The sequence below is a fragment of the Protobothrops mucrosquamatus genome, unplaced genomic scaffold (genome assembly GCF_001527695.2).
Source record: "Protobothrops mucrosquamatus isolate PMUCROS unplaced genomic scaffold, P.Mucros_1.0 scaffold8294, whole genome shotgun sequence".
In the NCBI taxonomy this organism is placed as follows: Eukaryota; Metazoa; Chordata; class Lepidosauria; order Squamata; family Viperidae; genus Protobothrops; species Protobothrops mucrosquamatus.
The window spans coordinates 1-12,693 of NW_015394090.1; the positions used below are offsets into that span (position 1 = coordinate 1).

At 43.2% G+C, this 12,693-nt stretch overlaps 1 protein-coding gene across 1 annotated transcript; it reads left to right on the forward strand.

Moving 5' to 3' along the window:
* Positions 1–1,283: 1,283 nt before the first annotated feature.
* On the forward strand, positions 1,284–10,715 carry LOC107300746 (glucose-6-phosphate exchanger SLC37A2-like; the record flags this gene model as incomplete). Its single annotated transcript, XM_015830045.1, has 10 exons — positions 1,284–1,374; positions 2,256–2,318; positions 3,133–3,218; positions 4,206–4,254; positions 4,483–4,556; positions 5,557–5,635; positions 7,638–7,735; positions 8,038–8,102; positions 10,239–10,286; positions 10,698–10,715. Coding segments are annotated over 9 exons (624 nt in total), but the record flags the coding sequence as incomplete, so codon positions are not given.
* Between the last annotated feature and the right edge of the window lie 1,978 nt (positions 10,716–12,693).

Sequence of the window (12,693 nt, forward strand, 5' to 3'; positions counted from 1 at the left end):
CCCCCTCGTCCTTCTCTTCATTAAACTGTCTTCTTTGAAGACATTTTTCTTCTCATCCAAGAAGCTTCTTCAGCTCTGACTGGATGGTGGGGAAAGGAAGGGTTTATATTCCTTGCAGACTGTTGTTCACTGTTGAAGACAGGCGCAGGAATCTGGGGATGAGTCTGTGTTGTCTGCAAGGAGTATAAATCCTTCCATCCAGTCAGAGCTGAAGAAGCTTCTTGGGTGGGAAGCAAAACGTCTTCAAAGAAAAACAACAAAGTCCAGTTGCCTCCTGAAAAAGCATCTTTGGGACAACTGTGACCTGGATGACTGAGAATCTCCAGAGACATCTGAAAAAATGGATGCCCAACTTGCAGTAGTGGGGTTAGCAGCCTAGACGCCAGTTAGAATCCCCAATGACATCAAAGTGAGATCAGTGTGTCGTGGCATCTTCATGATGCAAATGATGTAGTTAAAATAGCTGCATGCTGATGTCATGACCTGGGGACTTCATTTGCTTCCCCACCAACACCTATGCATGACAGTTTGATTTTGGTCTAAATCAAGTGCAGAGGGTATGCTTAGCCTTTCTCTCCACACACAGTACAGACTCAGCTCTCAACCATCTTTTTCTTCCTTGGGATTACTCCCAGCAGGCAAGCAGTTTAAAAGGATCATGCCGGCATCTTTAGCACAGTGGATCTAATAGCAACTGCAATGCTATTGATGATTTTGAACCAAATAAGATATTCACTCTCAGTGAATGGCACGGTGGCCTAGAGGTGAAGACACTCGCAAAGAGAAAATATTTGCTGAGAACTCCACATAGGCAACAGGAAGGGGATCCAGCCAGTAAACGCTCAGCTCCATTCAGTCACCCCGACTCCACTCCAAAGGAAGGGATTACACGGTCGTAAAAAGAAAAAGAAAAAATTCATTCTTAGCAAGTTTCTCTTGGGGCTTGAGTGCAAGTCAGAGGAGGGAATTTAAATATGATGGGGGGCAAAAGGTTGGATCACTTCTCCTCTGTGGTTGTCCCGATCTAAATTAGAGCATCTCTTAACAAAAATAAATGAATCAAAGAATCAAAACTAGTTTGGGTTTTCCCCCACATTTTGTTTCCCAAATTAAAATTCAAAACTCACAAGCTTCATTTAAGAGTGGTGAAACAGGAAATCAGGAAAGTTAGGTCATTGATCTTCTGTCCTACATTAGATCTTGCTTTTTTCTGCCTCCCAGCTGATTTTGAGCATTTGCTGATGACTAATTCCTCTCTCCCTCTGTCTCTCTCACCATTACAGGGAGTGATCGAATTTTCCTTCTGCCTTTTGTTTGCCAAACTAGTCAGCTACACCTTTCTCTATTGGCTGCCTCTCTACATCGTGAACGTTGGTGAGTCAGGATCAAGTTACTTCTGATCCCCAAATGATAATACCGGTCCACGAAGTTTTGACCTACTTAAGCAAGTTTGATTTATGGTGTTTCCAAGGACTGTTTTGACACATAGCTGCCCAACGTATCAAATTTAAGCAGTCGGGTGTCAGCTAAATTTAATGGCACAACTGCAAGACCTTGAAAGCTTGTTGTGTCAACTCTAAATCAGGATTAAGAAATTCAAAAAGAAAAAAAAACACAGGGTCTATCTCCTAGCATGGAAAATTCCAGACTCTGCCACAATTATCACACGGTCTTGCTTATTTTGCACCCAACCCCTCCCTGGGTGCAGAATAAGCAAGTTAAATGCGACCCCTGATTGGCGAAACATTGGCCAACACGTTGATAGAACATTACATGAGAAAAGTAATGTTCTGGTGCTACATGAATCCTTGTGTTCTAAAGATTTTCAAGTCAACTTTTTTGGAACACACAGAACTTCTTTAGATCCAAATGTTGGAGATTTATCCAGTTTACTATTGCTGAGGTTGAATGGCCATGACTCTCCAAATTATCGACAGTAGTCTTCCCAGTACTGTTAATGAAGATCCTGTTTTTTAAAAAAATTGGGTTCTGATGCATGCAATGCCTTGTCGCTGCATGGTGCTTCAGATCCAAAGAGAAAAATGCTCTTCGGAGCATGTAGGGTTGCACACATAGTATTTATCAGACTTGGCTACTTTTGAGGATTTGTGAAGAAATGCTGTGTGTTTCCCTGAAGACTGCTTTCCACCTTGAGTCATACATATTGCACAGCCCAACAAAGCATGTTCTGTGTCCTGGGCTGTTGACCATCACTCATTCTTGTTTTCTCCTTTCCCTTTTTGTTGTTGTTGCAGCCCGCTTAAGTGCAAAAGAAGCTGGAGATATGTCAACTCTGTTTGATGTTGGCGGCATTATTGGTGTGTTGAATTGATTTCATTGGATCTTTCTTTGCATTTTTGTATCAGAGGAGATGTTGAGGGTGTGAGTTGACAGCCTAGAGCAGGGGGTCTCCAAACTTGGCAACTTTAAGACTTGTGGACTTCAACTCCCAGAATTCCTCAGCCAGCCAGGCCTAGAACAAGTGCTCCCAACCCCCAGGCCACGGACCACTTCCGGGCCGTGGCCTATTTGGAACTGGGCCATGCAGGAGACAGACCGGCATGCACGTGTGCAACTCCACTTGCACGTGAGGTGGGCTGGTGTATATGTGCATGCACACCGGCTTGCCCGGCCCAGTTCCCTTCGCTCCCCTTCCACCCGGGCCACCAAGCCACAAATGTTGGGGACCACTGGTCTGGAATAGGCAGTGGCAGGAAGTACTTTGTAATCTTTGGGTGGACTCTTCAGTGATTTGCAGATCACATCACGTTTTTTTTAAACTCCGAGCAATCATCAAACTCCTTCCCTGTCTTTAAGTTTAGATTGCTGAAATGAAAGTAGGGCTACCAGATCTTGACTGGAAAAATCTGGACTAACACTAGAGGTCAGCCAACAGTTACGCTATTTTTGTGTTTCTAATGCCACTCCATTTTTGCAGGCAGATCTAGTAGCTCTAATGGAAAGTAGCTGGAAGGAGGAAAAGCTGGAATGAGCTTTTGTGTAAGAGGCTTGGGAGCTCAGTTCAGTTTGGAAAAGAAAGTTCTGGGTTGAGTGTAGGATCGGCACCTGCCTTCCTGTTCGTTCTTAGCTTTGGCATCTACTACTATGAAACCATACCTTTTTGTCATGCAGGGGGCATCATGGCTGGTCTCATCTCAGACTACACTGGTGGCAGGGCCACCACTTGCTGTGCAATGCTTATCCTGGCAGCTCCCATGGTGAGTATTCCCATATCATAGTAATGGCGAACCTATGGCCAGGTGCCAGAGGTGGCACTCAGAGCCCTCTCTGTGGGCACGTGCGCCGTCGCCCCAGTCCTAGGCCTCCAGCTGGGTTTTATAAAACTTTTTCGCTTTAGGCCTCCGCCGCCGTGTGCAAAAAAAAAAAAAAAGTTTAATCAGTCAATTTCAACTTCTCCTGGGGAAAAAAAAGAACTTGCAAAGTTGGAATTGATTGATTGAACTTTTTAGTCCCACCCAGTCTGCCGTTACCACCGCAGCTACGGCCACCCAATGGGCCACGCCCACCCAATGGGCCACACCCACCCAATGGGCCACACCCACCCGGCACCCGACGATGCATAAGTGGGTTTTGGGTTGCAGTTTGGGCACTCGGTCTCTAAAAGGTTCGCCATCACTGCCATTTCACCTTCAGCTTCATGAGTTCTGTATCATTTTGGGAGGAGTAACTACCTAAGAAGATCTGTAGCTTCATGCAGTATTCTGGTTAACCACTGATGGAAAAGCCAGGGTTGAATTAAACAAAGATTTCACCTAGTTTAGACAGTTTTTATCTACTGTAATCTGATTTGTCAATAGTTTGGTAATTTCTTTTACCAAATAAGCCATAGTTGGCCGGGCTTGTACAACAAGCTAAGCACAATTCAAGTGACCTTGGCCAATATTTTAGAGGCCAGGTAGCCTTTTCTAAGCCCCTGTCCTGCTTCTATGCCAGTCCATCTTAGGGAGTCTTGATGTTTTGAAGCAAAGTTCCCACAATCCCTTGTCTTTGGCCATGCTACTTGAAATTAATGGAAAGTCCAAAGAATCCCAGATGTTTTATGAAGTTGGTATTATCAAAAATAACTAGCAATATAAAAAGGTTCAGTTGCCACCACCTGTTTGAGAAGGATGCAATGGTCCAGGTTCCTGGTGGGGTTTTTTTTATAGGTAAATTCTTACTTGTTGCTTTGCTTTTGATTCCAGCTCTTTTTGTACAACTATGTTGGCCAAAATGGACTAGGTACATCCATAGGTAAGAATGCATTACTTTCTGGAAATGTTTTGCTTACAAATCCATGTAAACTTCCCAACAGAAAATTGGGATTGGTTCTCATATTACCTTGACCTGGAGAGCAATATTTATTGTTTCATCCAGACAGCCTTTTTGTGTGTAAGCCAAGGACTACCTGTCCTTAGCTGGAAAATAACCTGGTTAGGTTGTAGAGCTGACATTTCTTTTCTTTTTTTTCTTTTTATTTAGCAATGCTCATTATCTGTGGTGCCCTTGTCAATGGACCCTATGCTCTCATTACAACTGCTGTTTCAGCTGATTTGGTAAGGATGACCTTGTTCTTTATTCCCTCCTACTACCTTTTGGCTTGTCATCTGAGTCAACGCTGGCAACACGAAACTTTTAATTCACTCAGGTGCAATTCTGCAGCCCTGTGTGTGTGCATTTGAGGGTTTTTATCTCACTTACCCCCAGGAGGGAGATGACACTTTGCACAACTGTAAATAAGTGAATTAAAATGGTGGCCAAACTTTGCATCGGTGTAATGTGTAGTTCATCCCTCATTTGGCATCAAATGTGAAACACCCTGCCTCCTGATATTCATAGTAGTGCCTATATATTTTGCGTCTTCATCTGCCTTAAAATTTCTGGGCTTGGACAGACTCAGTGGAATAAGATTTCACAAGCACAGCACAGTGGTTTGTTTGTTTGGGCACAACTAAGACATTTCTTTCCATCCAGTATAAACATGACACCTTGGATCATTGAAATCTCAGGAGAATGGAAATTCTTAGCTGAAAGCAACCCATAGAAGTTGAAACTTGGAAGGGATTTGGAACTTGGAAAAGACCCGATTCAAAGCAATTCCATTTATCCAGCAGATATTTTGGAAAGGTTTCCTGATTGCAATTTTTTCCCTTTCTCCATAGTAACTGTTCAAGTAAAGAAACCTTTATTCCTGTTTTTGGCTGAAACTGATAAATTTCTGGCTGGTTTTTATTGCAGCAAGAATTGCAATTGTCACTAGAAGCTGTAAAAGAGAAAACATAGAAAAACAAAGAAATTACACTATGTAATAAATAAATGATCAGCTTCTGCAACTTTTTTGCACCGTGGGTCCTTCATACAGGATTCAGAAGTCATTCCTTTGCCAGTCCTGAAGTAAACTAAAGCTGTTTTACACCCATGGGCAAATCAGGAAGATAAAATGTAGGGTATTTTGGAGCTCTGTGAAATTGCACCTGTACAACACTTAGGTAGTCTGTTCAAGTACTATTTTTCCTTTGCATTTGTTTATTTATTTATTTTTCTTGTCCTCTGCAGGGTACTCATGAAAGTCTCCAGGGAAATGCAAAAGCTCTCTCCACAGTCACAGCCATCATTGATGGAACAGGATCTGTGGGTCAGTAGGCAGATGGCTGCCAATTTAATCCTTGATTGGGTTTTAAGAAACTGTGGTTAGGCTTAGTAAAGATCTCAGTAAAATTGAGGCTTTTTTTTTTCTGTCTCCAAGGATCGTTAAAAATGAGAAATGGATAGTAACCCTTCCCAAGAGTCTTTGCTTCCTACAGATAGTCCTCCAATTACGACTCAAATTCATAGAACATCAAACCTGAGTCATAAATAGCTCTGGGGCAGTCTGTCATAACTTTGAACAGTTGTTAAGCAATCGGTTGTAAGTCAAGGACTACCTGTACCTTGCTGATACAATGGGATCCATTTTGAGTCTAAATCCACCCTATGAATGGCTGGCACAAAGTCCTCCTTGTCTGGAATGTTCAAAGATCTGCACCTGCAGGGATGTAGGGCGACACACAGACTGACACCCTCTCCTGCAGTTGTGTCTGCATCTGAAAGAACAACATCTTGAACACATTAACGTGTCTAGTTGAAGCTATCAAGTAACTCTCTGCATTAAAAATTGCTGTCCTGATTGGATACCACCCAGAAGCTTCCCAAAAGCATCTATCTCATTGTCCATCATTTCCTTCAGAATTCTGAGGACCTTGTTCCCACCTGGCAGGTTATGTCATGGTCTGTAACCACATGCTTGTTATTTCAATTCTCCTTCTTGCCCTCCTTGGGGACAGCTACTAACTAAGGACTCCCAATTCCATTTTGCTAAAAGGTGTGGACCATCTACATCAGGGTTCCCCACCCTATGGGCTGTAGCCCGGTCCCGGGCCGCAGACTCTTGGCCAGCAGGCCACAGAAATGGCTGGCCAGTGTGCACACCTGTGGGCGCACATTCCCTCCCACTTGTGCTAGCGCCCACGGCCCTATTTGTGCATGCACACAGCCGCAAATGGGGCCGCTAGTGCGGGGGGTTGCGCGCCCCCCTTGCGCATGCGTGAATGGGGCCGCTAGCCATGGTGGAGGTTGTGCGGCCATTTGTGCATGCGCACGGCACCAGCCCAAGCTGCATGCATGAACAGTAAGGTTCTACATTTAGGCAAGAAAAACCAAATGTACAGGTATAGTATAGGGGGTACCTTGCTCAATAGTAGTAACTGTGAGAGGGATCTCGGAGTCCTAGTGGACATTCACTTAAATATGAGCCAGCAGTGTGCTGCAGCTGCCAAAAAAGCCAACACAGTGCTGGGCTGCATTAACAGAGGGATAGAATCAAGATTGCGCGAAGTGTTAATACCACTTTACAATGCCTTGGTAAGGCCACACTTGGAATACTGCATCCAGTTTTGGTCACCACGATGTAAAAAAGATGTTGAGACTCTAGAAAGAGTACAGAGAAGAGCAACAAAGATGATCAGGAGACTGGAGGCTAAAACATATAAGGAACGGTTGCTGGAATTGGGTATGTCTAGTTTAAGGAAGAGAAGGACGAGGGGTGACATGATAGCAGTATTCCAGTATCTCAGGAGCTGCCCCAAAGAAGAGGGAGTCAAGCTATTCTCCAAGGTGCCTGAAGGCAGGATGAGAAGCAACGGATGGAAACTAATCAAGGAGAGAAGCAACCTAGAACTAAGGAGAAACTTCCTGACAGTTAAAACAATTAACCAATGGAACAACCTGCCTCCAGAAGCTGTGAATGTTCCAACACTGGAAGTTTTTAAGAAGAGACTGGACAGCCATTTGTCTGAAATGGTGTAGGGTTCCTGCCTGAGCAGGGGGTTGGACTAGATGACCTCCAAGGTCCCTTCCAACTTTATTATTATTATTATTATTATTATTATTATTATTATTATTATTATTATTATTATTATTGCCACGCCAGTGCATGTGGCCCCATGTGCGCGAGTGCGCACACACCAATTTTGAAGCTGCTCTTCTTCCCTCCAGACTGCAAGCCTGGAAAGGTTGGAGACCTCTGATCTACATGACATGAGCTGGCGTTTCATCCGGGCTCCTGGGTCGCTGATCTTTTGCATGATTTCCATTTTCAGGTGCTGCCCTTGGGCCTTTGTTAGCAGGTTTGATCTCCAGTTCTGGTTGGGACAATGTCTTCTACATGTTGATTTCAGCCGATGTTTTGGCGTGTCTGGTAAGTACCTTTTCAGGAATATTCTGCTCCCACTTAGCAATTGTTTAATTAAATGTGAATGGCAAAATGTGAATTCTCTCCCATTGCATTTAAAACACACACACACACACACACAAATTGGGGACCCGCATCACGAAATTTGGAAAGAAGTGATTAATAGAAGACAGTGTATTGGTTTGAGGAGCATGAATGCATTACGTTTATATTAAAATAAATCAAACAAATCAAATCCATTGTAAACTTTTGCACAGACCTATAAAACTCATGGAAAAAGTAATTTTGAGTACGTCTTCTGCTTTCAGCTCCTTTCACGAGTGGTATTCAAAGAAATTCGAGGTTGGTGTGGATGCTATACAAGAAAAAGAGGGTAAGTGTTTGAAAAAGCCACATTCCAGATGTTGATAACCTGTGTTCTAATCCTTTGGTAAAGGTCCGGTACAAAATTCCCTAGATTTTCAACATTATGAATCTCATTTTGCTTTCTGAATTCATGGACACCTAACCCTAACCCTCTAGCCATGAGATAGACAAAACAGTTTTTCATACTGGCTATTTTCCATCCTAAGGGACACTAAGGAAGTTCAAAAACCTTCCATATCTTATTAGGTGCATCTGACGCTCTATATCCTTATCTCCTAATCGTGTTAATGTTCAGGGTTCAAGCCAGACAGCCAAGTGCCTTCGATTCTAGTCCCGTTCCCTGTTTTTACTTAATAATCTGAGGCTGGTGAGCATACTTAGAGGTTTGGAGGTGGATTGCAATTCTGTTGTAAACGGCAGAAGGAAGGACGAAAGGGAAAATGAGATTTTTTTTCCATGCAGCAGGATCATGCTTTCTTGCTCAGCAGTGATCTTACCTTGGCTCATGTTTGTTTGTTTGTTATATTTTTATACTGCCTGTTTCAAAAAAAACAACAACACCTAGCAGTTCCCATCACACTTCTGTCAACACTCGTTCTCTGAATCTGTTATTAGAAACAGTAGTTAGTTGTTTGTCCATCGATTTCGATGAAGACCTTGACATCTTATGGATTATAGGCCATCAGCGGTGTGTCCGTAGATGGCTGATGAGACTAATGTTAGCACGGAATGTTCTGCCACATACTGAACAGAGAAATGTGGACACTATTGCTTCAGCATTTGCAGCGATAGCATATTGTCCCTCCTTCTTTTTTCAACTCTGACTTCTTAGTTTAGGAGCATCTGATTTGAAGCTAAAATCTTTAAATCAGGGCATAACTTACTAAATGGGCCCTGCTTCCGGTTTAAAGTTAATCCGTAAGCAAAGCTCCACCAAAAGAAAGGCCCTCCCGATATGCAGGTTCTGAGGTTTTGCTTGATAAAGAAATACAGGAAATCAGAAGTTGCCTTCAAGCTTTACGTTTTTATTCAGCTGAATAGAGACGGACTCCTCTAAGTGAGGGGAGCAACAAATGACAAGAAATCCTTGTATTTATTCTTTCTAATTACATAAAGCAACCCATCCAGCAAAGCTGACACACATAAGATAAAGATTTCACCCAGTAAGTCTGGCACACTGTAGATAAGAAGGGAGAAAGCAGAAGTAGCTAAACGTGTTCCCTTTGGGGTGTTTCCCTAAAGATATCATATGTTCTCGGGTGGGTTAGGACATTGGGTGTTATCCTTGCTGTCCTTTCATGACCCTGCATCCGGGACTCTGCAAGTGACCAAAAAGAGAGAGGGGCCATCTGTACGTATTCACAAAAGCGCTCCATGGCATTGGACCTGGCTACCTCCGAGACCGCCTTCTGCCACAGATTCCCTCCCATAGACCGGTACGCTCCCACAGAGCGGGCCTCCTCAGGGTGCCGTCGGCCAAGCAATGTAGGCTGGCGACCCCCAGGGGGAGGGCCTTCTCTGTGGGTGCCCCCACCCTCTGGAACGAACTACCCCCCGAGATCCGGATGATTCCGGATCTCCTTACTTTCCGCCGCGCCCTCAAGACATGGCTTTTCCAGCAAGCGGGCCTGACCTAGGGAGGATTTTAGGTAGGGATGATTTTAAGAAATTTTAATTGACACACAGCTTCCTATATTTGGCTTTTAATTCGGTTTTATGGGGGTTTTTTGTTTTTGATGTATTGTTTGTATTTGTTTTAAATATGCTGTGCACCGCCCTGAGTCCTACGGGAGAAGGGCGGTATATAAATTAAATTATTAAATTAAATTAAATTAAATTAAATTGATACTGTCCCCTAATTCCTGGTCACCACTCCCTTTGAAGGTCACTTGCCTAAGCAAAGCCAACAGGTACGGTTCAAAACCTTTGGCAAACAGGAAAGTTCCTATAAGATGTTGCTTGGGTAAATGTTGCCAGAACAGACCAGGATCAATGGGAGTTGCCCTTTTGCTGGGAACAATTAGAACAATCATTGAGAATCATTACTTTAAAAGCAAGGAACCCTGCTGAATATCTTCTGCACACTTTGTTCCACACTTGCTCCCAGAAACTCGAGTCCACTTTATGTTGATTATATTTGCAGGTCAATCACCATTTTTTGAACAGTCATGCTCTGGGGCCATAAATCCCGGTAAGTCTATGTTTCTAAGCCCCTGGCGTACCTTGATAGGTCTCTTGGCTTTTGGTGTCTTTGGTTCCAATAGTTAAAGATTGTTCTTGACCCTCTATACCTTCTTGAAATCTTATTTCTTGAGTATCTGGCGGTGGAGAAAAAAATCAAAACGTCTGAGAAAGAGCCTTGTACAATGATTAGGGTTCTTGGGCTTTCTGCACTCTTTCCTCGGTCAAACTTCTGATATCTTCTTTCCCTGCCTCTTGAATGCTAAGCCTGAAACATGGATGCGACGCTTGAGTTGGATGTGTGAATGGCACCGTTTGGCCTTGGTTGGGATCCTGAGAGGTTCTCCCAAGGTCGTTCCCACATACCATTAAACCATCTGAGCAGATGACATTTCTGATTGTATCCTCTTGTGTGTTGCAGCTTTAAAGAATTTTGATAACGGTCTGCATTGGCCATAGGAGCCCATCAAGGCAAGAAGGAAGGACAATGCCAAGAGTTTGCTGCCCCCACCCACACAGCTCATGTGGGAGGAATTTATGATGCTCCAATGTACTCCAGAGACAAAACTCTCCTACAAAAGGCTAGCCGGGTCAATCAGTGGCTACACTTTTGGTTTTTAAAATGATTGACGGTGGAAAACGGGGGGAAAAATACAAGAAGAGAAAAAAGAATGGACGTATTTGTGATCCAGGTTGGGTCCCCAAGGCCTTTGTTTTTCTATCAGTTGCCAGATGCATTCCATTTTATTTTTTCTATTATTATTTTTTAAACTATTAAAAACAGAACCGGTCCAGGGCTCATTTCTCCACCTGGAGGAAGAAACGCTTTTGGTCCTCTTGTAACTGCTGCTTCTTCCAGAGTCCTATTTGCCATTTCTGGAGATGTTTTTATTTTTTGCAAAACCACTGCCAAGTCTTTAATTTGAATTAGAAGAACAACCCAGAGAAAAGAGGTTTCCTCTGAAGCCAAACTCTTTTTTTTACTAAAAGTTGTATGTTAATGATAGCTGTTTCTACTGCAAGGACATGAAGCTCGATGTAAAATAATACCACGAGCAGAGGCCACCCCATGGGGGCCTGAAAATGGCGCTAATCGCCCATAAACCATCCTTAAACTCAGAAAGCAAAACTTGTGTTCTAGAGGGGAATCACATTTAGAAGGGAAAGGCTAGTGAGTTGCAGAAAGTGAGACACAGCAAGCATTTTTTTGGGGGGTGGTCAAACCTGCAGATTTAAGGGACATCACAGAAGGAGGAAATAACAAGCCACTTCCACAACTCTGCCAGAAGACCAAATCATCTGGTTGTTTATTCCTGTTTTACGTCTCCTACAATCCTTGAAATATCTTCAACTGGAAAATCAATGGGAGGCTAATGCAATGCTTTCTTCTTACTGAAAGATCTGGGAGGCTCCATTAGAAGAAATATTGAATATTCCAACCTCGCCTGCTTGCAATTGATCAGTTGCGATGGATCAAGTGTGATCAAGACGTCTTGGACCAACTGGATCTAATTTGGACAGACAGGAATGAAAACCACCCATCTTCGTTGAGCCCGACTTGTGCATCTACATCTCTCTTTTTTTCATATCTCACACCAAAATAAGAGAGCTGCTGCTCTTGATGCGTGCAACATGGCCTACATGTATTTTGCTGTAAGTCCTGTTTACCTCGGGGTGCATAATGCTGGTGTGTGTCAAAGTATTCACCTTGGATGTTTGGAAGAATAGTCAGATCAGCAGAATGGAGGTTTCGTTATGATCTGGGATATACTACGTTCCTCTGAGTTTGCTGAAGGTGGCCTCCAGGCTAAAACACCTGTCTCCAGGTCATCCATTGCAAGACACTCCTTAAGAGTTAGATGTGAAGGGATGCAAGGATTAGGTCTCTATAGAGCCCTCGTTCTTAGAGCCCTCATTGTGCTTTTGTTAAACCTTGTCATCTAATGTTATAGAAAAGAGTTTTTCTTTCCCGGAGAAGAAAATGCTAGTGAAATCCTCCTAGGGAATTGATACAGGGTGCTTTCTTTTAACTGAGTTATGAATTGGCCAGGGATGTGTTTTTTCTTTCATTAAGTACAGTCGTTGTATTCTCAGCGGGCTGCAGTTTCTATTGCATCTCTTTCTTTAAGTACTCCCCTCCATCTCTCTGATTTACCCCAAATCACAACAGAAGGCCTCAGGAAGGGAACTGTCATCCTCCCTTCTAAATTAGGGTGGGTTTTTTTCCCCCAGATTAGAGAGTGAAGTTAACCAAGCAAGCTGCAGAGGAATCACAAGATCATAAGCTGCAGAGGGAATTATACCAGTGTCTGGTATAATTCAGAAGAGAATAAGTTCAACGATGCCAAGTCAAATTGGAAAGTATTTCAGCCCGATAAGAAATACAATGAACTCCACTAGGCAAAGGTTTATGTCAT